The 25171-nt window shown below is 34.5% G+C and overlaps 6 protein-coding genes across 9 annotated transcripts; 2 read left to right on the forward strand and 4 right to left on the reverse strand.

Annotated features, from left to right (window-relative positions):
* The first annotated feature begins 2563 nt into the window (after positions 1–2563).
* Positions 2564–6018, forward strand: LOC112510566 (peptide deformylase 1A, chloroplastic-like). Of its 3 annotated transcripts, none has more exons than XM_025116031.1 (5): positions 2564–2653; positions 3974–4447; positions 4714–4803; positions 4890–4957; positions 5635–6018. In XM_025116031.1, the coding sequence occupies exons 2-5, from the start codon at positions 4004–4006 to the stop codon at positions 5873–5875; spliced, it is 843 nt and encodes a 280-aa protein (XP_024971799.1). In that variant the 5' UTR covers positions 2564–2653; positions 3974–4003; the 3' UTR covers positions 5876–6018. The 3 variants fall into 3 exon arrangements, with proteins under 3 accessions (XP_024971799.1, XP_024971798.1, XP_024971800.1); XM_025116030.1 differs by having other exon boundaries at positions 2618–2653; positions 3898–4447; XM_025116032.1 differs by lacking the exon at positions 2564–2653 and adding an exon at positions 3652–3748.
* A 31-nt stretch (positions 6019–6049) lies between these two features.
* LOC112510564 (F-box/kelch-repeat protein At5g15710-like) lies at positions 6050–7215 on the reverse strand. The gene has a single exon (XM_025116029.1). It carries the CDS (start codon positions 7174–7176, stop codon positions 6100–6102), a length of 1077 nt encoding a protein of 358 aa, XP_024971797.1. The 5' UTR covers positions 7177–7215; the 3' UTR covers positions 6050–6099.
* Positions 7216–11269: 4054 nt separating this feature from the next.
* LOC112510270 (probable amino-acid racemase) lies at positions 11270–12807 on the forward strand. Its single transcript, XM_025115628.1, has 2 exons — positions 11270–12289; positions 12451–12807. The coding sequence occupies exons 1-2, from the start codon at positions 11573–11575 to the stop codon at positions 12730–12732; spliced, it is 999 nt and encodes a 332-aa protein (XP_024971396.1). The 5' UTR covers positions 11270–11572; the 3' UTR covers positions 12733–12807.
* Positions 12808–13053: 246 nt separating this feature from the next.
* Positions 13054–14911, reverse strand: LOC112510380 (zinc finger CCCH domain-containing protein 56-like). The gene is made up of 2 exons (XM_025115777.1): positions 14370–14911; positions 13054–13324 (listed from the first exon to the last, which is right to left on the reverse strand). The coding sequence occupies exons 1-2, from the start codon at positions 14851–14853 to the stop codon at positions 13119–13121; spliced, it is 690 nt and encodes a 229-aa protein (XP_024971545.1). The 5' UTR covers positions 14854–14911; the 3' UTR covers positions 13054–13118.
* Positions 14912–16396: 1485 nt separating this feature from the next.
* On the reverse strand, positions 16397–21040 carry LOC112509620 (biotin carboxyl carrier protein of acetyl-CoA carboxylase-like). The gene is made up of 9 exons (XM_025114673.1): positions 20950–21040; positions 20565–20750; positions 18817–18896; positions 18346–18405; positions 17998–18228; positions 17847–17909; positions 17475–17543; positions 16881–16926; positions 16397–16793 (listed from the first exon to the last, which is right to left on the reverse strand). The coding sequence occupies exons 1-9, from the start codon at positions 20957–20959 to the stop codon at positions 16723–16725; spliced, it is 816 nt and encodes a 271-aa protein (XP_024970441.1). The 5' UTR covers positions 20960–21040; the 3' UTR covers positions 16397–16722.
* Positions 21041–23026: 1986 nt separating this feature from the next.
* Positions 23027–24552, reverse strand: LOC112510563 (protein FAM71B-like). Of its 2 annotated transcripts, none has more exons than XM_025116028.1 (3): positions 24488–24552; positions 24282–24341; positions 23027–23310 (listed from the first exon to the last, which is right to left on the reverse strand). In XM_025116028.1, exons 1-3 carry the CDS (start codon positions 24527–24529, stop codon positions 23140–23142), a joined length of 273 nt encoding a protein of 90 aa, XP_024971796.1. In that variant the 5' UTR covers positions 24530–24552; the 3' UTR covers positions 23027–23139. The 2 variants fall into 2 exon arrangements, with proteins under 2 accessions (XP_024971796.1, XP_024971795.1); XM_025116027.1 differs by having other exon boundaries at positions 23027–23313.
* Between the last annotated feature and the right edge of the window lie 619 nt (positions 24553–25171).

Consider the following 25171-nt stretch of genomic DNA (forward strand, 5'->3'; position numbering starts at 1 on the left):
AGTTTTAGCCAAATGCATTATAATATAGTATAGATTACTTAAAATTCAAAATTACAAGTTGTTAGTGTATGAGTACAACTAATTACAGCTCTATGTTCAAATTCGTGTAACTAACTATAGATAAACATAATCAAATACATGATAAATATCATTGTAAGATATAAAAAATCTAAAATATAATTAAGATAATCATTGAGTTCTAACAGAATATTTAATTATTATCTTAAAAAATTATTTTATTAAATAAAAAATAAATTAGTTTGTTATTAATCTTCAGTTAAATTATAACAAAAAATTGAATTACAGAAATTACACAAAAACGAGAACTTTTAAATAGTTAATTTGATACTAGTATCACTTATTTTTTTTAAAAATTTATAATATCTTTAAATTTATATTTCGTTTAACAATAAAAACATTTTCTTTTTCTCAAAACCACATAAAATTGCAGTATAACATCGTAAGACCCAAAATATAAAACGGAACATTAAAATCAAAATGAATCTCGTTGCATTGCACGGTACTCTTCTAGTAATTATTGATAAGAATAATAATTATATATTCTGTTAGAACTTAATTATTATCCTAATTATATTTGAAATAAAATGTTTTTCTTGTATTTGATTATGTTCATTTGTAGTTAATTACACGAATTCAAACATGAAACTTCAGTAACTTGTACTTCCGTACAACTTATTAATAATCTTGAATTTTAAGTAACATACATCAATAAACAATACTTATAGAGAGAGAGTGTGTGTGTGTGTGTCTCTCAGAGAAAACAAAAAAGAACTGAAGAACATCATAATAATCATTCATCTATATAATATGCACATATGATATAAATAATTTAAGATTTTTTTGTCTAGATCCAGATAAATTATTTATATGCATACATACATATTATACAGATAAATAGTTATCAAGATATTACTTTTTCATGATTATTTCTTAACATGGCCATGTATTTGAAAAAAAAAAGATTAAAGATGAGTAGGGCAGGTCCCTCAGTGGGTACTACAATCCCCATCTCAAAACACGTTTTTGTTTTTTTTTTGTCCGTCTCTTGATTAATTCAACGGCGTCTATCTTGCAATCTGTCTCTTTCAATATAAAAACAAAAAGTATCAGGTTTTGACACTTACAAAGTTGATTACAGCATTTTGGTCTCCTCGCATTTAAAACATGTGTGGATTTTTAAAAGACGTACCCTATTTTTCGAGATGACTCGGGCTATGTTTGTGATAAATTTTGACTGTAAGAAATCAACCATGATAATGGTTCAGCGGCTACAATTATTGTATACGTTTAGAATCGAACTCTGAAAAGATGAAATATTACGCCATATTTCACATAATCTCAACCACTACATCATAACCCTCGTGGTTAAAAATGCACGTTGTTCTTGTCAAATAATTTTATCTTACAGACAAAAATATCCTAAAAGCATCTAGATATGTATTTCCAAAACAATTGCATTTGTTTATACTGTTATATTCGTATTCGTATTTGGCAGTTTTTTTTTGAAGTATATAATATTTATATATGACAAATGCAACAAATAATTTTGTATCCTAGACATCCCTTAACCTTTTAGCGTCCTAAGTTCATTGTAAACAATTACCAAACAATTATAATTCATTTTGCACTATATCATGAGAGTCTTTTAATCATTCTGCACCAAGCCATTCACCAACTGCCAAACAACCCCTTAAAGAGAAAGAGAGAAAGAGATGAGAAGTAGGAGTTGTTAAAAACCGAAATCGAATACGAGTCGGAATCATGAAGTATAACGAGAATTGTGAATGTTTTTTGCGTTTGTAGTTGGTATCTTTCCCATACACCATATAACTTATATAGGGCCGTTTACCAAACACTTACCAGGTAAGTGCTTACCAGTAAAATTTAACACTATTATTTTCTTACCAGGTAAGATTTTAGTCCACTGAAAGTCCGAATCGACAAAGTATACAACAATTTACACAGTAATCGCTTACTGTGGTAAAAGTCTTCGCTATCACTTACCGGGTAAGACTCGTGGTTCTTGTCTCGCTCTTACCGCGTAAGATTCATGGTCTTTACCATATTCATCTAATGAAGTAATGTGATTTCGTAAGCGTTTACCTGAGTAAGTGTTTGGTAAACGGCCCCATAGTGTATAAAGGGTAAATGCGATAAAAAAACAAAAATGGAAAGAAAAACGGTCATATGAATGTTCGACAACGGCTATTTTTTTGAAAAATCGAGACAGTCTCAGGCACGGCCCATAACCGGTCCGAAACCAGGTCCAGTCCAAGTCGTGCTGAGACTTGTTCTTTGACGAAAACCATAATCGGTCCTTAACCGTCGGTCCCAGTCGATCCCGACAGAGCTGGTCCGGGCCAGGCTGGGCCCATTTTGCCATCTCTAAAGCCGAAAGTGAAAGTTATTTTGATTCATGCGAAGAAAAGTTGGAAAAGGAAATATTGTAAAAGCCAAGTCCAACAACAACAACAACCATTTTACAGTGCCGTTAGGCTCGGCCCAGATAATCAAAAGCCCAAATGGCAGGCATCGCATCACCGGTGGATCCCTACTTTTCGCTCGGCGACGGACTCACGGTGTCACCGCTCGCTCACCTGCTCCGGTTCCGATTCCGGTTCTCCAAAACCAGGTGAATAAATCAACTTAAACTCTTGACTCTTCCACAGTTCCACTGTTCAACACACTCGATTGACTACATCCTCGCCTTGCAATTGTGTTTTGATTTGATCTGGACTTACTGGTTTGATTTCTGGATTTCCGATTCTCGTTTGATTGTTGTGTTTCGGTTTGAGATCTGTTTGTTCTGGTATTAAGTTCTGGTTCTGCCGTTTATGGACTTCTGACATTGAATGTTGTTCGATTTTGGATTTTGGTGTTGAAATATGAATTGGATCCCAGAGTTTAATAGATTATAATTCAATTAACTATTCTCAGAATCAGTAACTCACTTTTAGCAGATTCTACATAGATTGAAGTGTTATATTTAACCAAAATTCATCTCTCCTAGAATATTTGTGTAATTGTTTTTTGATGTGAGGACGAAATTGTGTATTGTGTTTCCATTTGAGAACGAAATTGTGTCTACTGTTCATGTTTTTGAATGTCCTATGCCAAACATACCTGTGTCTACTGCCTAGAGTACACTCATGCCTTCAAAGTTTAATATCCTTTTTTATATTGTTGTTTATTTCTATATAATTATGGGTACCACATATGTAAGACTAGAAAAGAGACTTGTGTTGGTTATTCTCTATTTCAACCCCCTTTAGCAAGACAAGAACCACATCCCACAATTTCTCCTTTCTCTCGTATGATATCCTGTGACTGCCTCTAGTGGCTCAATGAATTAACTGTATCCTTTGACCTAAGGTGTTTGCTGATATAGACCAGTCATTGTTTAATTTTTTTCAAGAATTATGTTTTTATAGCCTGGAAGTTGAAGATCACCACAGTTGTCATGATTTGTTGGACTAAATTTGGGAATGAACATGATAACATTCTTATGGATGCCACTCGACTTTGAAAAGTCCGAAGGATATTAGAGACTATATTCCATTATATATAGCATCTTTTCTGAATGTTAATTTCACAGTGGTTGTCATAATGTTTCTTTAGTGGCTCATCCATGTTAAATTGGTTGTCCCATTTCACATCCCTCAGATTGATGCCTTCTGTTTTGCAAGGGAAAAATGAAGTGAAGTTTGTTGGTTAGTATCTGTATGAGGTATTTACTTTGGTTGGGTGTATCAAGATGTACAATGTGTGCTTAGTCATTGTTTTTTCTTGTTGAACGTTTTGTGATACTTGGTGGTTGTCTTTTTTGTTTCAAATGCTGACTCAAACATCAAGGATTTTGTTGGGGGCATTTTTTAGGCTTTCCACCCTTGGCATCATAAACCCCAGGACCGGCCCGTTTAGGCCCAAATACCTGAACTAGTTTTTGTCACAGCAACTCTGCGTCAATTGGTAATCAAAGGTAATGGCAGTGATTCGACGGATGTGGCAGTGTCTCTCATCAAAACCACTGGCCGGAGAGTGCTTCAGGCTTGGCAGAAGCAACCCATTTCATCATACTAGAATCCCAATTGCTGGTTCCCGACATAAACCCATTTTAAACCCAGGGTGTCCTCAATCCAAGCCCACGATTAACGTGAACTTCATCACGACTAGTAGAGGTTTCAGCTCTCCTACTGCTCGGACTGGGGCGGGTTGGTTAATGGGGTTGGGCAATAAGAAGAAGATTATAGGTTTGCCAGCTATCGTTAAAGCTGGTGACCCTGTTCTTCATGAACCCGCTCGAGAAGTCTCAATTGAAGAAATAGGGTCAGATCGTATCCAGAAGATCATTGATGATATGGTGCAGGTCATGAGGAAACGACCTGGAGTTGGGCTTGCTGCTCCCCAAATTGGTATTCCTTTAAAAGTGAGTTTTTTTCTTTTTTTTTCTTTTTGCAACTAAGATACCAAATTCTCCATTAATTATGCTTTTTTGAGTTTAAATTTTAAGAACAATTGATGTCAATTTAGACCACTTTTCCCCCTTTTCGGTGCTATTAGCCATTCTTTTAATGTTTATAATCCATATTAGTCTAAAGTTGAAAATGTAAACATCTATTGGCTTCCATCTCAAGATCAGTCAGCAGTGAGATTGTAATCAATTAATTTAGCTCATTATCGATTCACGAGCAGATTATTGTGTTGGAGGACACTAAAGAATACATAGCGCATGTACCAGAGGAAGAGAACAAGGCACAGGATAGACGCCCTTTCGATCTTTTGGTATGTTAGTCCACCTTCAAAACCGAGTAACCCCATTTCTTACTCTCTCATTGTGAAAGTTCTTTGATTGGTTTCTTGAAATGTAGGTTATTTTGAACCCAAAGCTTAAAAAGAAGGGCAACAAGTCGGCATTGTTCTTCGAAGGCTGCTTAAGGTGAGTTTATTGGCCTTTTTTGTTCTTCATCAATCGATTAACTTCAATTCTTCAATGATATTGCTAATGTTCTAATTCTTTCGGGCAAGGGATGTTCTATCCTACTTCCAAGTACCCTGCCATGCTAAAAATTCTTTGACCTTTTAGCATTCAACCTTTTCACTACAGCTAATACATGGTTTGTGATTGTGGGTCTCATTTAATTGAACAAAATTGAAATGGCGTCGAGAAATACAAGAAACACTAGGGGAGGATCTAGAAACCTAAAACCAAACCAAGCGAACCTAGTGAATCCCGCAGCACATTAAAAGTTCATCTTGATTCTAGGTTTCATGTTTGGCAACCATAAGCTAGCTTATTGAATATGGCCCGTTTAGTTAGGCATAAGCTATTTCAGCAGCATTTTATAAGCTCCAGGGGATTTTTTTCCACTTTTTTCAATTCTGGCCCTTCTATTATCCCAATAAAATTTTAAACATGTCCTTTTAGGTCATTTTACATTGTTACAACTTATCAACTAGTTCTTTTTCCTTCCAAACATATACTAGTTTATCGGTATCGACTACCAGCTAATTTATCAATCATAAGCTAGCATATCAACTAGTTTGCCAAATATAGCTTAAATTTTGTAAACACATTGGGAATGGTGATGGTTCTTTGTTGGCATGATTTTTCAGTGTAGATGGCTATAGAGCAATGGTGGAAAGGTTCTTGGAGGTAGAGGTTAGAGGGTTGGATCGAGATGGGAAGCCCTTGAAGGTGGATGCTTGTGGGTGGCAAGCTCGTATCTTACAACACGAATGTGATCATCTAGACGGAACTCTGTATGTTGATAAGATGGTGAAACGAACGTTCAGGACCATAGATAACTTAGACTTACCTCTTGCTAATAGTTGCCCGAAGCAGGGTGTCCACTAGCATGCCGGTTTCAAGATAATTTACTAGTCGAGATTGGTTTATCATTTGTGTTCAATACTTTTCCATTGATGTATGTACTCATTGTAATACAACAAAGTAACAGTTTACATACAACGCAATTCATTCATCTCAAATTTCATTCATTCTTGATTCAGTTTCATTCTTTATTTTCAGTTGTAGGTTTTATCGCACAAAACGGAGATGAAAACAAGATTCCGCTAAGCTTATATGAACGTAGAAGCAGCAGCAAGATTCGGGTGAAGAAAGAGTCCTTTGATCGGGTAATTTTCTACCCGATTACAACCTTCAATCCAACACCATTTCCATTTATCTTTATTATTATCTCTATCTCTTCGCCACACCACCATTCCCGAACCAATATCTCTATATAAACACACTCCCCCTTCAATTCCAACACATTTGGTGCCACCACCAACTAATCGTTTGCCGAATTCAACCGACATTCTTTCTATCACCTTCCAGTTATCCTCCTCTCCAAGCTCCCAAACTGTTACATCTCCATCGTGGCTCCCGCCAACCACCCTTAGCTTTCCGTCGTGTGGGACAAGGGCTGCAAATTCTAGCGTGTCACCCATTGGTACGCTGAGTTTCTTCCATTTATTGGTACCCATCTCATAGCCCATTATGCTGTATGCACGGGCTGAGGTCATCCAATATAGGACCCCACAAGAGTAGACACTCTCGTTTGGGGTCCATACTGTAAGCCTCACAGCAAACTCAACCGGCATGGATCCCATGAGGATCCAATTGTTAGTTCGAGAGTCGAACATTTCTAATGTTGGTTCGTAAGAGGCAGCACCACCGCTTGTTGCCTCAGACATTCCACCAGCCACGTACACCTTGAAGTGGCTGGTGGAAACCTCTATGACTCCCACTGCTGGATTGGTCCGGGGTTTTTGCAGAGACGGAAGGTGGCGGAATTGACCGGTAAATGGATTACAGACTGAGAGTCGTAGAGGGACACCACCACTCGGTTTGAAAAGGATCAAACCTTGGCTTCCGATTGTGGAGATGGGTCTGCTGAGACTAGGAACATTGTCCAGATTGAGCAAGTGCCAAGTGGTCTGAATTGGGTTATGGATGAAACACAAGTGGGTGGGGATGGTGGTGGTCCGGGTGGGTAACGCAATGAACCATGGTGGGTGGTGGTGGATGTTGGTGGTTGCACTGGTGGCAGAGTGGTGCCAGTGGTGGCAGGTGGCCATGGCACGAACCAAGGAGGGGGGAGGGAGGTAGGAGAAGATGTTGGCAAGCAGATCCGAAGGAAGATTGTTCCACATCTCTTTGGTGGATTGAAAAGGATGGAAGAGGGTGGGAGTTATAAATACACATCAATAATTGAGAGAGGCATCTCTGACCCTACATATTTCCTCATATAAATCAATAATACTAGCATATATATGTATATATATATATATATATACATATATATACACATATATATATACATACACACAGAGGGGGAGGGGGGGGGGATTAGGGAGAACCCTCTAAAAATGAAAAAGTGAAAACATTTTAGTAATCATTTAATAGTATGATATACGCATGTGCATATAAGTAATTGAAACCATCATTTGGTTTCTATGCATATGTGTATATTATGTGCACGTCGTATAAATTGTTTACAAATTACTTGTATATATATATATGCATATCTGTCCAAATGAATAATTATCAGGGTGTTACTCAGTTTTTCATTTTTTTTTATAATCTTACCTGAACCTGATCCTATATGTCCGTTTGGTTTAATCTAATGTTTTTGAGGATTTAAATTTTGTGGAAAAATTTAAGAATGAGAGCATTTAATTTGATAGGTTTGGTTTATAGCATTTAAGAATAGAGATGAATTTCATTTTATAAATGATTTGTACAAAATAAGTATTTTTAAGATATTTTAAAACATTATTACATATAAAATTTCATTAATATTTGTATGAAATCTTATTGAAATCATGAGATTTCAATTTTGGATTTTTCTTTAAATACAAACATAAACAATATTATATGTTAATATTAAAAATGTTGAAAGTTGCATGGAGATGTGTGCCTGGTGGAATATGAGGAGGCACATGGGAATTGGCATGTATCTATTGAATAATTAATGTTTATTGGTTCCTGCTGGAGACGAAAGGTCACATTTGAAGTAAAAATTTGTTAAAATCGCAAAAAAAAAAAAAAAAAATTATTTTAACATAGCTGTTGAAGATGCTTTTAAATATCAATTGAGATTGATTTAGATTCGTTAAGAGCATCTCTAAAATGGAGAAAACTGGGAAAAAAAAAAGAATTTTGAACCAATATTTTGTTCCAATTAATTTTCCAAAGCTATCTTCAAAATGGAGAAAGTAGAAGAGGGGTTTTTTTTTTTCTCAAAACATAAAAACACCCCAAAAATGATTATCAAGTGAGACCACCAATATAAAGTTTTGAAAATAAATATTTAGAGAAAGAAATAATATCTTAATAGATAAATGAAATATCTTAATATTATAATTAATATTGGATTCTCCAAAATAGGAATTCGTTGGAGATAAATGTAATTCTTTTTTAGAGATTTTGACTTTTGGTTCTCTATTTTGAAGAAATTTTGGGGAATCTAAGAGCATCTCGAACAGCTATGTTAAAATAGAAGGAAAAAAAATATGATAGAAAACTTTAACTTTTATAGAAAAATATCTAAAACTCTATATTTAAGAGAGAAATAATTTTTTTTATTTCTTTTCTCACTTGTAGGAAACATAGAAATTAAGTGGTTAGGAGAGAGACATAATATTTTATTATAATAAATATTTTAATATATAGTTAATGGTAGAATTGTTAAAATATGTAGTTATTGGAGTTGGATATAATTTTTTTAGAGATTTTAACTTTTGATAGTTTATTTTAAAAAAATAAAGAAAAAAATTGATTTTAGCAATTTTTTTGCTCGAACAATTATTTTATCTTATATACTAAAATAGAGAATAGAGGAGAGACCGTAAAAACCGTTAAATTTAGAGAAAAATTATTATTTTAATACTTCCATCACTAAGATGTATTTATAATAAATGTTTATAGAGAAAAATAATATTAAATATTTTAATAATATTATTAGTGTTAAAATTGTTAAAAAAATAGTACTTGTTGGAGTTGAATGTAATTTTTTATAGAGATTTTAATTATTAATATTTATTATAAAAAAAATATAACATAATCGTTGGAGATGTTCTTAAAATTTATCCATCAGGCCAATTTTCACAATTTTCAAATGGACTGGTTAAAGGGATCGAAAAAAAATCTTTTACACTCTAAATTTTTTATTTGAAACAAAGACAAATTGCATGAAAAAGTAACGTACTTTAACTTGATTCTTATTTTGAGTAACGTACTTTCAAAACTTTTATTTTATTAGAGGTGTGAAGATCAAGATATATTTTTTATGACTTTTAAAATGTAAAATTTTAAACATTTTAAGTACCCGGGTAACCAGTTGAAGCATTAACCAATTATCATACTGATGTGGTGAGTAATGTGGTATCCAACTCGATATTATTTGCTGACGTGGTTAATGACATCGACTTTTTAAATATAAAATTAGTCTTTAACCAATTACATGAATACTTAAATGTTAAAAATTTTACATCTTATATATTAAAATTGAAGTTTTGAAAATACATTACATAAAATATAAATTAAGTTAAAGGTACGTTGCTTTTTCATTTAATGTGTCATATAAAAATTAAGAGTAAATTGTGTTTTTATTGGGTTTAGAAATTACGATTTTCATCCTTATAGTTTGTAACTTATTATTATTTTCGTCCTTATGATTTACAATTTATTATTGTTTTAGTTCTTGTGGTTTACAATTTTTATTGTTTCGGTTCCTTGTACTTAAAGATAGGAATTAGAGGTGCTCCCCATGCGGTCTGAGTATTTTCCGAAACCGCAAACCACACCGCATATAACTCAAACCGCAAAAAACCGCACCGCGAAATGCAGTGTAGTTTATGAGCTTTCTACATAACGTACTATGCCTACAATCCAATAATTATAAGAATAAAACTTCATTAAAAAATCAATGATAACGTGATCGCAATCCAAACAAATAAAAAGTTTAAATACGACCAATTTCCAAATACATATTACACAATAAACAATAAGTAAAAAGAAATTCAAACAAAAATATTGCATAAATTAGCCAATTATTCTATACAAATTAATATATATAATGTGTGGTGCTGTGCGGTTTGAACCGCAGTTTGCTAACTCAAAACCAGAAACCACACCGCATAGTGCGATTTGGTAAAAACGTAAACCACAAACCACACCGCAGGCGTAGAAGTTCCAAATCGCGCTTTGCGGCGTGGTGTGGGCAGTTTATGCAGTTTAGATGAAGACCTCAAATAGGAATAAATCGAGAGATGAAAATAGCAATAAATTGCAAATCATAAGAACGGAAATCACAATTTCTAAACCACAAGAATGAAAGTCGTAATTCTACGTTAAAGATAAATACGCAAAAGAAGGATGAAGATAAAACCCCAATGACCATTCAAACCACAAAACTCTGAAAGGTCTCGTTTCGTGATGAATCAGAACAAAATACCCTTTGCAAAAACAATTACAATATATAATATCCTCATAGAAAAGATGAAAAGTATTCCTAAAGAATGAATAGGGTTTAGGATTTAAGGTTTAATTGATCAAAGGACCACTTGCACCTTTCTATAGATTCATATATCATCACTAGTCTAGTGAAATAAACCGAACTAAATGAACCTAATATATCTCAACTGAAAGTAGAGTCTGAAAAGAGGTAGGATGCTGGCAGACCTTCCTTCAACCACTACTCCGGTGAGGTCATGATCATAATACATCATTGTGTATTGTGTCATCCCATCCTCCACAAACCCTACTTTCAAATGAGATATACTAGATTCATTAAGTTGGTTTGGTTATTTCTTAGGGGATGTTTGGTTGGTTTTCCATTAAGTCATGTATGGATAAGTCTGTCTGTGGATTAATCAGTCTATTTAGATTGGAAAGGTTTTCGTTTAATAGAGTTTATTGATAGATGAAAGGAACATGTTTTTTAATTAAGGGGGACAAGTTTGGAAAAACAAGCCCTTAGTCTGTGGCTGGGTGTCTGCATAAAGCTCCTTCTTAGAAGTAAGCCACTTTCTACATCAAGCCACTATCAAACAGTCATGTGCAGCTGACTGAATAAACTGTGAGTCCCATTGGACCATCCTGCACCTTCCACATCCCTGCATTATTCTGGAAAATGAAAACAAGCCAACAAAATTCATGTTCCTTTATCTTCTTTGTTTTTTAGTCATTGTCTACACCTTTTAGTGATGAATAACACTTCTCTCTGCAAGTTGGAAGGGTCAGAAGACAGAATGACAGTCACAAAGATTCCTTCCACATCTTCATTTGTAATATTGTCTACACCTGTGTTTCTTTCTTGATCTGAGGTTGGCTTTTATGGGTGAATTCGAAAGGGGGACTCCATGGATTGCTGACATGGAGCTCATTTGACAACAAGTTACAAGATTTTGCATAATTTGCAGGTGGGTTTCCTTCTTTATGGGCTTTTGATTTGAATCATTGCTAGTTTTTTCTTGTTGAATTAGGAAAGTTTATGAAAGGTTACTATTCATGGGTTTATAGAGCTGATAAAGCTCTTGGTACTCCATGAAAGCTATCTTCATCTGTAGTTGGACATCGAAAGAGAAAGGAAAGATGTCCTTCCACACATTGATTTACTCGTCACATTTGTTGGGCAAATTAAACAAGCAAAAGATTCTGCATAAAACAAGGATGAATCCAGTTCTAGTTGTAACCCCAGTTCTAGTGAGGGATAATAAATCCCGCTCTACGAAAAGTTTCAGCGTAAATTCAGCTTCAGTGAATAGTATGAATCCTATTAAAGGTTGCTCGTTATCTCAGCCAGATGCTGTGGGAATAATTGGAGGTGTGTCAGCTGATGCCACACTGGATTTTGTTAGAAAGCTTGTAAACTGGAGCAATGAGGATAAAGAAGACGGCAATGGCCTTCCCTTTGTTCTTTGCTCAGATATGGTTTTAAACAAGAGCCTTTTACGCCATGATCATTCTTCACAGGAGAATGATTACACGCAAATTGTGGAAAATTTGAGACATAAAAGAGTTTTTCTTGAGAGATCTGGGGCTTGTTGTATTGTGATGCCTTGTCAGACATCACATTCATGGTATGATGAAGTTTCAGATGGGTGTTCTGTTCCTGTACTACATATGGGCGAGTGTGTAGCAAAGGAGCTTAAGGAAGCTAAGTTAAAGCCACTTGAAGCTGGAAGTCCTTTGAGAATTGGGGTTCTTGCCACTGATGCAACTCTAAAAGCAAGATTCTATCATGATAAACTTCAGAAGGAGGTAACTAAATGAGCACTGGATATTTATAAAGATCTTTTGGTATATATTACTAGTGCCGATAGGTTTTCAGATGTATCTTTTAAGTTCTACATTCTCCATGCATTCGTCTACAAGTCATATATTTGCTATTAATTCCTGTGTGTTTCAAAATGCAAATGCAGGGCTTTGAGGTTGTGATGCCAGATAAAGCCACAATGGAACATACAATAATCCCATCAATTGAAGCCATAAGAAGAAAAGACATAGAAGGAGCACAAAACCTGTTGAGAATTGCGTTACAGGTGCTTCTTATGAGGGCTGTGAACACCATCATCCTTGCATCAGATGATATGAGGGAACTTTTGCCACGGGATGACCCTCTGTTAAGAAAATGTGTTGACCCACTTGATTCATTAGCCAGGTCAACCATCAAGCTCGCTCAATCTACCGTGAAAGATTCTTAAAGATTGCATACAGAAGAAATAGAGGATTGGTGCATCATTATTTTGTGTACTGCTAATAAAATAAATCTTGATACCATTTGTGATTCTTTCTCAGTAAGCCCTGAGTTATAAAGAAATAGTTATAAAGCGAATGTTCTTGAGATAAGAGTACTAGTAACAGCAATTTCCTCTTAGGTTCTTGATTAACAAAAATACACGACTATAAATCTGCTACGTGAACTTTTGCCAAATCACTCTTCAACAAAGCAAATCTGCAGCAAGAAACACAGTGCTATCTTGAAACGTATGTTGTATGTTAGCTAATTACATCATAGTTTCTAAATCTTAGGAGTTAAACGATAGAATTTGTGGAACTATACGGTATGAGACACAAGTAGAAGTCAGACTTAGCTTGCTACATTGCCATTTTCAACATGAACAAGTGACGTATCATTGATCCAATCAGCATAAATGCGACCAATCTTCTCAACATCTTTCCACTTAAATTCCCACCGCTTCCCATCCACTTTTTTCTCACAAGTCATATCGACCCATTTACACGGTTCACCGTCTGCATAATCTTGTGCATCATTCGATCCTCGCTTCTGCAGTTCTGTGAATGGTAAAAGCAAGCATCAATCAACTAAACAGTGGATGTGGTGCCATTTTCTTGGAAGATTTTCAGACACTAAAACATTAATTAACACAATGCCGAAATATTAACCTCCACCAAAGGGGAGAAAGTTTCTAAGTAACATCTTCTTTCAGGTCAATGTTAGTAAGCAGAAAGGGGGAAAGAGCAAAATCAAGAAAGCCATATCATTTTACTTTAATCTACACAGCTTTTTTACTTCAATCTACATTCTTTCTCGATCAATCTGACAACCTCATATGTACAGAAACAGGACAAGCAATATATCAATAAAAATACCCTTTACATATCAAGATCATATTTGAGCATTGCATCAACGAAGAAATCACCTAAGTGTTCATTAGTTCAGCAGTATCCCAGTTACCAGTAGAGACCAGTCTCCCAATAAGTCAATGATTCAAATCTCATCAAAGGTGAGGAGTGTGCGTGAGTATTTGCTGTATATAAATATTGTATACTACAAAGAAATTTGGTGTTTTCACTCTTCCAAAGCACCCTTGCACTCTAGACAAAAATAAGGTGCCTTTGAGCACATGTTTTCTAGCCCCAAGTGTATCTTGTCTTCAACTAACAAATGGTCTGGTTAAAATCGTTACACTATGATCTTCAACGTGAACCATCGATGATGGTTCCTTATGAAGTGTATCTTGTCCTCACCATGAACATTCTTCCTAACGGTCTGGTTATAAACATTACACTATGATCTCCATTGTCAACAAATGATTATGGATTACGTATGACGTTGGAAATTATTTATGGATTACACTATGATGTCAACGTGAACCATAGATGATCTTCATTGTCAACAAACGATTATGGATTACTAATGAAGTTGGAAACGATTATGGATTACGTTATAGTCAACAAACGTCCCTGAACAATCTTCCTAATGGTCTGGTTATAATCATCACACGATGATCTCCATTGTTAACAAACGATTATGGATTACGTATGAAGTTGGAAATGATCATGCTACTTCATTGAAAATGTTGAGAAAAGCAAATACCTGATTCTCCATGAGCGAAGCAACATTTCAGACCAAATGCGCAGCTACCGGTTGACATCCACCTGTTACAAAGCCTTGTTTTCCATGGCGTCTGCTTATGCTGCTGCATCTGACCATTTCCAGCCACATTCACAATGCTTATAGCAACACTCTTCCTTTCAGTTCTGATATGATTGAAGTGACATCTATCCCCAAATTGACATTTCTCGCCATTCATGAACCTCCAGCACAATTTGGTTTTATCGCTACATCTAGGGTTTTGATTCTCATCCCAATGCTTGACACGAGAACTCTCATCAGCCCCAATCAGTTCATTCCTTCCATCGACTGTTCTAAGATCTCCATTGCCATGGACGAAGCAACAGCGATCACCGTGATCGTAGGTACCCCTTCGAAATCTCAAACACGGTTCAGTCTTGCATTGAGTTCTTCGATTGGGTAAGGGTTCAGATGATCTTGGTCTCTTTGGAAATTGGTTTTCCATCTAGAAGATGGCCATATACTGGTGATGATTACCTAAATGTTGAAGGAATTTGAATGTCGTTTTCTAGGGTTTATCATGAGCAACACTCGTTGATCATGGTGACAAATGGAACTACAACATGCTTGCCTAGTTATCTGACTTTTTATTATTAAAACATAAGTTTTTATAAAGAAAATAATGAGAGTTGCTTATTCGATTCGTTTGTTACTGAATTAATCGATTATCCGATCACTTAAATGTCTAAAATTTTACATCTTCAATATTAAAATGAAAATTTTGAAAGTACATTACCCAAAATAAAAATCAAATTAAAGTACATTTATTTTTCATGTAATTTGTTTATCCAAAATTTCCAAAACTTGACATGTTTGTTTGCAGTTTAACATGCTTAACGAGAATAGAAATCAAAAAAATTCAAAACATGTTCATCCCAATTATAAAACACATTTATTCCATTTATAAAAAAGACCATTTGAACAAAAACCTTCTCAATCTATACAGATAAATTAATACACACATATAGTATTTAATGAAAATCAATCAAATAGCTAATTATATCAATCGAATTATATAAAATATTTAAATTCCACTATAAATTCATTCTCATTTTGATACAAATTAATGCACACAGACATCTTTTTACATACAAAATTTAATGGAAAATCAATCAAACAACTGATTATATCAATCAAATTATATAAAAAATTTAAATTCAACTATAAATTCATTTTTATTTTAGGAAGCAAAATTACATAATTTTCGTTTTTATTCAAAAATAGTCCCTGTGGTTTGTAATTAACTACTATTTTCGTTATTGAGGCTAACTCCTACCTTTTTTAAACATGAAGGATGAAACAACGACGCGATATAAACCATAAGAACGAAAACAACAATAAATCTTAAATTTTAAGAACGAAAACAACAATAAATCTTAAATTTTAAGAACGAAAACAACACATAGAGATGAAAATCGTAATTTCAAAAGTATAAGGACAAAAATAGCAATTTTCAACAAACCATAGGGATGAAAACGTAATTTACTACTCCCTCCATACCAAAATAAACACCCACGATAAAATATACACACATAGTTCTAAAAATATGAAATTATTCCAATTTTACCCTTGATTATATAGAGATTTTCTCCGTCTGTTAATTAAAGATAGAATGAGAGTAGGATTTTACTTTTAAAAATGGACATTTATTTTGAGATAAACTAAAATAGTAACATAGACAATTTTTTCCAGACTCCTGGGTGATGCTTGTTTACTTCTTAATATTTTCATTAAGAGAGGGTCTCTGAATCGCTAAGAGGTGAATCTTGTTTGGCAAAAAAAAAGTTTACCTCTTAATGGTTCTAAAACCATCTGAATGATTTTGTATCTTGAGTGTTCTTTAACCATTCAACACTCTAATTTCATTCTGAATAATTACCAAATAATTATATTTCATTTTGTATTATATTATAAAAGCCTTTTAATCATTCTGCACCAAACCATTCATCAACCGTTAAACATTCCCTTAGGGAATATAACCACAACAATATCATAATTTTCTTTCCATTTGCTATAACCATGTTGCCATGGAGGAAACGGTACCATTTCAAAACTGCAACTTCGTTGAAAAATAAACAAAGGAGAAGTCTCAATTTACACTATTATTCGATAAAAAACCAAACGGACCACGTAAACCTTAGGATCCAGCCGGTGGGATCTACGCATATCGTGGGGTAGAGAGGTTGTTTCAATCACGACTGCATTTTAGATCGAAAAACCATCTCAATAATGTTGTCGTTGTTGTTACTCATGAACCAATCTGATCTTTACCAAAACTGGAAATAAGCCGTCTGCCGGAGGGCCGTCGAATGACCTACTGGAGCTTCTTGATCCCGGGAAAAGAAGGAAGAACTGCAATCAAAGCATCACCATATCCCACCGCATCTGTTGCATAAAGAATGGAGCGTGTCAATACACGTACAAGTACACTGAGATTAGTGACGACAATCAGTAAGAAGTAATTATGCGTACCACCATCTTCGCAAAGTATCTTGACAACTTCCCCCGCTACATCTGACTGAAAAAAGAACGGTCAAGCAGAAGATCACCACCAGCAAATATAAAACCAAACTAACCCAGTATATACCGCTCAAATAACAAATAGCAAATTAAGAGCATCCACAATGGTAAAGTTTTGTGATTAAAGCTTATTCCAAAAAAACTGCGACCCACAAGCTTAGGCAGTCAAGCAAAACAAAAAAGTGGGACCCACTGTGCAGGTACGAGCAAAAAGTGGTTTTCTATGACGCATCAAGATGAAAAGTGGGTCCACCACAAAAATAAATTGCGGGACCGCAGCTTTCAACACCGTAAGAAAAAGCAAGCCAAAGTCGCAGCTTGCGGCACCGCAAGAAAAAGTGTCTCGCAGCATTAACTTGTGATTTCTCGACTGTTTTGTCAAAGAAAAAGTTTAGAAGTGGCTAAAAATTAGAACTTTTTAGCCCATGTGGTTATTTATGATAGTAACCCCAAAATGTCTTCAAAAAGCTCCAATTGTGGATGCTCTAACAAACATATAGTTGGATGGATAAAAAACTTCAAGAAGGAAAAAGTGAAAATTTAAACCTCAATAGGGAGCTCGCCACCGAGCTGCTCGATGTAACAGACAACTTGCCCCTCCTTGACTATTTGTTTCTGTTAGAATGCAGTATTAGGTATCAGTTCAAGATAAGATGCACATGACCACAAATCAATCAAAGGCAGACTCCTAATTATAATTCTTCTTCTTTTTTGTAACATGGGTGTCCCCGCCAACTTGGCCCTGAAGATAACAGCCAGACTCAAAACGGTGACCTATGGGGAGAAGCCGCAAGGCCTCAGGATTATTATAATTCATATTGTAAACACCAAGAAAGGCTGATCATAGAAATTCATTCAGTGTAAATGCAGATATGCACTTTACGCTATCTTGCTGATGAAACGAACGGAAAAGGGTACCTCTTTGCATGGTGGAGGTGCTCGCTTCCCCTTAATGGTTCGAGATCTTCTAAAGTACCCAACCTGCATTCATTATTTGAATTTAATGGTCATAATAATTTGAGAAAGGAAAGTTACAGATGAATAGCAGGTTAAATGTACAGCTTCTTACTCTGGGAGAATAGATTATAGCCAATCCTTCATCTGCAGCTTTATCCAGCAAAGTCTGAACCCCACCTGAAGTAGGTGTAGCTTTGGTGATGGCTAGAGATGGTGATGAGGCTGACCCATTTAGTTCAGGTACCTCTGGAGTTGCATCAACAATTGAAGCAGATAACGGAGGGGGTAAACTTGTACTTTTTCCAGTCAAGTCTCTCATTACATATAGACGAAATCCACCAAGCTAATAGTAATAACAAATTTAAGTTACAAGTGAGAGTTGGGGGGATATACAGATAGATTGAATCATGATACTTGAAGGAATTTCACAGCTAAAGAGAACAAGTTCATAAATTCTCACTTTCAATTCAAACTCTGCAATTGAGGTTGTATCACATATTTCTGTCAGAAGAGATTCCACCTGTGAATAAGATTTAAACGAGTGTCAATCGTATTGTGTCCTGTATTAAAAATATACCCGCTCCATCCCACTTTAGGTGTCCATAGCGATTTTTGAACGCCAACATACTACTTTTCAACTTTGAACTAATTGAAGTATACAATATGCACCACAAATTGAGAAACTTTGCAATGAAAACGTTAAAGAATTCATGTTAATTTTAATCTTAAAAGATAGGTTTGAATTCCAAATGTAAAAAGGAAGACACCTAAAGTTGAACATAGTAGCATGGATCATTGATGAATCAGACAAAGAGAACGAAAAATCATCTAAATCGGGCTACATGCTAAAATTTTGTATACATGCATGATGCATGCAGCGTTAAATGACACGGGGGAATTAATTACATGGTAGGTGAGCAAGTCAAAATACCTCCAAAGCATTTGGAACAAGTCGGCTTGTTGATTCAGATGAATTTTCTACCTCTGACCAAGCTTCTGGATTTGTACTAGCTATTATGTTTGTCAATGGGAAATATGTGTATGGATTAGTTAATGTTGACATCCAGACCTTTTCAAATGACAGAGCAATATCATGACAACTAAGCACATTAGAGAAGCACAAGAAGTCCACATAAATCATATGGAAACAATATTTGTTAATTAAGGGGAAGTTCGACGAACACCCCCAAAACAGACTTTGTTTCGTCTGCTGAATAACTATGCATCATTTGCCACTCTTCTTTCTCTTTTTTTCTTTTGAAGGAGGGGTGGGGTAGATGCAAAGTTTCAAGTGTTAATTTGTAAGAAAAGTTCAATACACATGAATAATCTACTTTATCATTCAGTTTTATTAAAACCAGGTACTTACCACCATAACAGCTATATAGAATTTGAAGTTTTCAAGTAGGATCTTAGTATGTGACCTGTGACTATCTTCCATACTTAGAAGTTCAGTCCTTGAACGAATAATCATATACAAAGTTATTTACTTATTCCACTTAAAGGAGATCAAGCTTAGTTGCAACTCAATAGAGGATCATGGGGGTATGCAAATCTCCAAGCAGGGGGATGCAGGAATGTCCTATAAGTAGAGAAAAGAAACCATTCAGTGAAGTTTCTAAAACTGGTCAAATTGGCGAAAAAGACAACGACGGTAGCTATTAACACCCCCCCCCCTCTCTTCCCCCCTACTTCCCACCTTCCAAATCCAATACAGCAAGACTGTCTTTTGGGAAGGTCAGGGATCGGAACTGGAACTGGAGCAAAATTAGTTCATATTGTCAAACTAAGCAAGCTCCTCCTCATACCTTGATTCCATGCTCCCATACACTATGTAAATCTTAGGAGGAATAGAGGATAGATGTTCAAGCTTATTTCAATCCAAGTTGAAAAATCTTATGTATGATACAAACCAGCCAATAATCATTGATTTCACAAGAATAAGTAAAGAACATCCAAACTGGTTAGTGCTCAATAACTGTATGCATTAAAATCTTATCAAATTACTTGGATATGCATATGAACTATGTAACATCCCAGGCTAACCTTACTATATATTGTCCGCTTTGTCCAAACCTGGACCCAAGGTTTTAAAACGCATCTAATAGAGAAGGTACTCAGTCCCTTATAAGATAACCTTCCTTCACCTCCCCAACCGATGTGGGATCTTACAATCCACCCCCCTTGTGATCCCAGCATCCTCGCTGGTGTACTTTCCTGGCTCTGATACCGTCTGAAACATCCCAGTACCAAATATTGTCCTCTTTGTCCACACCTGGACTCACAGTTTTAAAATGTGTCTCATAGAGGAGGTATCTAGTCCCTTGTATTGTCCGCTCTGTCTACATCTGTTGCTTTGGGCTTTGGGGTGTTACAAACTATATGAATATTATAAATTTATTTCAACCTCAACTAAATACTATACTCCCCACTATCTTGAACAAAAACTGTAAAAAGTGATTCTACCTGAAACGAAATAAAAAGTGTTTTGACTAGTGTTCAAATATATAAAATCACAAACAGAAGAAAGTATTCTAAATTTAACTGATTTTCAAATTGATGTGGATATTATAAGATAATGACAACGAGAGAAAATAGGAAGCATTGCAAATTTGTAATAAATATCAGCTATCAAGAAATTGAATTTACTTCCATTAGAATACCAACCACATTGCTTACATTGGGCATTTTTTGCAGCCAAACACAGATACCGAATTGATCCCTTACACGAACGTTGAGATAACACCAAACCACCAAACCGCGTAAAATTTGGGACTTTTATGCCATGTAACGGTAGCACTGAAGAAGCTGGTTCAATTCTAGCAGCACCTAACCTCAAGTTGGAAATTGAACCCCCATAACTACCTGGTACAGTGCAAATCATTCTCAAGTTACATCATTTCTCATGAGCATTCATGACTTGTTCGCTAACAAATTCATAGTAATTACAATCTTAGAGCCCTAATTACCAATTTTCCGTATCAAACATGAGAAATTATGACAAATAATGCATCGATTTAGGGTTGCATACTTGTACAATTACATAGAGAGTGTCGTGACTTACAGGCAGCCATGGAATGGTTTATGGACGACGAATTGACGCTGAGATTGAAGTGGGGCTGTGAATATCAATGCGAGGAAGGCTGGAACGGATCTGAACTCCGGCTTCGGGTTATCTTCCATGGCCCACCTATCTGTTTTGGGCTCCGAAAGCCATATGTATTTTTGGGCTTTTTAATATCATTTTTAGGCCCATCGTTGTGAGTTAGCTCGAACAAGTACATTTATGGGTTGTTTGTTTATCTCTTAATAATTATATTAAGATGTAGCATCCGAATCGTTAAGAGGTGAATTTTGTTTAACCAAAAAAATATTTGTCTTTTAATGGTTCTAAATTTCTCTGAATGATTTTGTATCATAAGTCTCTCACTCTCCCTTAACCATTAAACGCCCTAATTTTGTTGTAAATAATTACCAAACAATTATATTTTATTTTGCACTATATCATAAGTGTCTCTTAATCATTCTGACCATTTAACCATTGCACTAAATCATTCAACAACTGTCAAACAACACCTTAGGCCCGTCTAATTCATAAGATTTGATATGAATTTTTGTTTGTTTTTGAAAAAATTATGTTTGATTCATCAAGATGTAAAGCCATTTAGACTGTTTATTTTTTTTCAATTTTTTAAAGGCATTTATGTCTTATTGCATTTTTATCTGATAAGAGGTGACTCAACCTCTTATTTACTTCTTATTGTTCTTCAAACCCTCAGCAACGACGTTTTTTAATCGATTAACCTTAATCGATCAATTCTCTCAATCAATCATTACCTCTCTCAATTGATGTGTTTTAATATGATTTAAACGTGTTAAATACCGTTAATCGTATAGTTTTATTTAAATGAATGTTAATTATATAATTTAGAAGTAGATTTCATCATGATGATGAATACATATGTGAAATTATATACATTTATTTATAAATTCAACATTATAATCTTAATGGGTAAAATAGACAATCTACACAAATTCAAACATACATCAGTTTACATTAACAGACAGTCTTACTAATTCAGATTTCAGACTTCCGCACCACCTCTTACCAATCAAAAGTGAAATAAAACTTCAGACTTCTACACCTCTTAAAAAACAAACGTCACCTTAGAATCGAGTTACATTTCAATTTCGAGTTTGAAATGTAATATATAATATAACTATCATGGTTTGCAAAAATGTCCAGATTTCAGATTTGATCTTTCCTAATAATGGCCGTTAAATGAGGGTCATTCTCATTATTTTAATGTCTGTTACCCAATCAAGAACCACAAGAATCGAAATCGATTAAAATCATAAAATCGATTTTAAAAGACAAAAAAATTGATAAAACGACAAAATATCTCATTTTTAACAAAATCTTTAATGGCTATTAGAGAAAATATGGACATTTTTTGTAATGATGCCAATCTTATAATTTAACCATAAGGATGGTGTTTGATTGGTTTGAGCTTGACTTCAAATGTCAAAAGTATCAGGAGGTACCAAGTTCAAATCCAAGAAGGAATAAAAATCCCTTCGTGGCCACAGAGGTTCAAATACGACGACTCCGGGCTATCTGCAAAGCAGGTGATCGCAGAGTTGGTTGGATATAGAGGTTAATAAAAAAAAATTATAATTTCAAAAGTGCATATACTCAAGTGTTACTTTCAAACAAAAAGAGACCAAGTTTATAGTTTCCTCAACCGTAAGGGTGGTACCCGATCTGTTTGAGCTTGGTCTTCAAAGATCAAAAGTGTCTAGAAGTCTCACGTTCGAATTAAAGGAGAAATAAAAACCCATTTGTAGTCATGGAGATTCAAATACGATGACTCCAAACTACCCTCAAAGCGAATGGTCGTCCTATGATTATTTAGCTCATATAAGCAGGTTGTATATTCAGGTTAATAAAAAAAGTTATAGTTTACTCAAAAAATAAACTATAGATTATCAAATGGCCTTTGGCTTAAAGGTATGTGAGTAATTGACCTCCTAGGATGAAAAAGGTTCAAACCTCACCAAAGACAAGAAAAATATGTGAGTTTATTTGTTCTATTTGTTGTATATAAATATTATGTAATTCAATAATAAATTAAACAATGAAAAGATGTGGTTTTTGTTTATTTTGGAGTAAAGAGCACATTAAATCAAAATTTTTGGCAATTGAACATAATTCTATGAATTCATGGAAATCAAACACCTTCCCTAGGGTGTTCTATTTTGAGGGCGTGTTACTCCCAAAGGTGTTTTTCACCGCTCCGGCAGCACCCTCGGCTACATTTGCCGCTCCCATTGCCGCCCCTCGTGCTATACCCGCCACACCACTCGCTGCACCCCCAGCCACGTCCGCTGCACCGTGTGCCATCGTCTTCACTGAATCGCTAGCCTGCTACACCCAACCTTCAATTTAGGTTTTTTTTGCTATTCAAACCAATTGTAGATTAATATTCTAATTGATTGATCGCTGCTATAAAGGTGCGTTCGGTACAACTAGATACAATATAACAACGTAAAAAGGGGATCACTATTTAGCAAAATGGAACAAAAGTGTTTCACCCCTACCCCTAGAACAAGCTGGAACAAACTTATATATACCAATATAACCTCAAAATAAAACATAATTTTTATCTTTACATCTAATTCAATTTTTTAAATTTTATTTATCGTATGTTACATTTATCTGAAATTTCACTTTATTGTCAAGTGTAAAAAATACTTTTATATTATTTATATTTTTATATTTTAATTAATTTATATAATTTATTAAATAATAATAATAAAAAAGACGTAAAATAAAAAATTAGAAACTACAAAAACTTTTATTTTTGTGCCATTTCACGATAGTTTGCTATAAAAGATATTTATTATAATTAATAAGTTACATAATTAATCAAGATATAAAGAAATAAACAATTTATTAAAAATAAATTGATCATTTTATCTATTTTATTTTGTTCAGTTTTGTCTACTAAACGTTAAACAACTTTTCTGTTTTATGATATCCTGATACCAAACGCGCTTAAATGACCGTTTACTAAACACTTACTGGTAAGTGTTTACCGGATAAAATTCTTTATCAGATGAATATGAAAAGAACCAAGAATCTTATTGGGTAAGAGCAATGAGAATAATAAAGAGTCTTACCCGGTAAGTGAGGATGATGACTCTTACCTAAGTAAACGTTTACTCAATAAATTTGTTGTATTTGATATGTTTTGACGTATTAAAATCTTGCTAGTTTTGACTCATATCGATAAGAACTTACCAGGTAAGCAATTGGGTAAACGGCCCCTAAATAAATATGAAATTTGCAGAAATTAATTCGATATGCAGATCCGTTGATTCTGAATCTAATACCTGATCCAAGAAGCTAGCATTTTGGCTCGGTTCTTGGTTCGATGCTGCATCTCTATGCAACTGCACATGTCTCACACGATCATATATATACACACACACACACACACACATATATATATATATATATATATATATATATAAAAGAATTAGGAATTGAAATTAGAAAGACGGCCGGAGAAACCGTCGGACGGCGGTGATCGGAATACCTGAGATTGATCCAAGGAGGCTTGGTTTTGTTGGTTCGCCATTTTTATCTCTCCCCTTTTTGCAGTAAAATTGCAGGTGTTTGGTATGGAAGAAAGGTGGAAGGGGTACTAATTTATAGATGTTTCTAGAACTAATTGTTTCTAAAATTGTGAACAAAATGCATGGCTTCGACGACACGTGGCAGATGATGGTGACACGGCTTTAGATAAGGCAATGTCGACGGAGATATGTTGCGATGCACAAAATACAACGAGTCACTTTCGATAAAGAAAATCTCAAAAGGGAAATAACCGAAATTATAATATAAAAACAAATTTACCTTTTAATATTTTTAAAATCGAATTTATATTTTATTTAAAATAATAAAACAGTTTTTAGATTAAAGAAAGGATTTTTTTTTAAATATAAATTACATAAAAACAATGTACTTTAATTTGATTTCTATTTTAGATAATATATTTTTAAAACTTTCATTTTGATATCTAAAATGTAAAGTTTTAAATATTTAAGTATCTGAATAATAGGTTGAAAACTAATTTTAGATTAAAAGATTCATGTTACTAACTACGTCAGCAAATAAAACTGAGTTGGATACAACATCACTCGTCATATCAGCATAACACATAGAGTTTATCAAGCTTCTTTTACTCGGTCAGTGATTAATGATGATGCAAACCATATTC

The sequence above is a fragment of the Cynara cardunculus genome, assembly GCF_001531365.2.
Source record: "Cynara cardunculus var. scolymus isolate 2C chromosome LG 3, CcrdV1, whole genome shotgun sequence".
Lineage (NCBI taxonomy): Eukaryota > Viridiplantae > Streptophyta > Magnoliopsida > Asterales > Asteraceae > Cynara > Cynara cardunculus.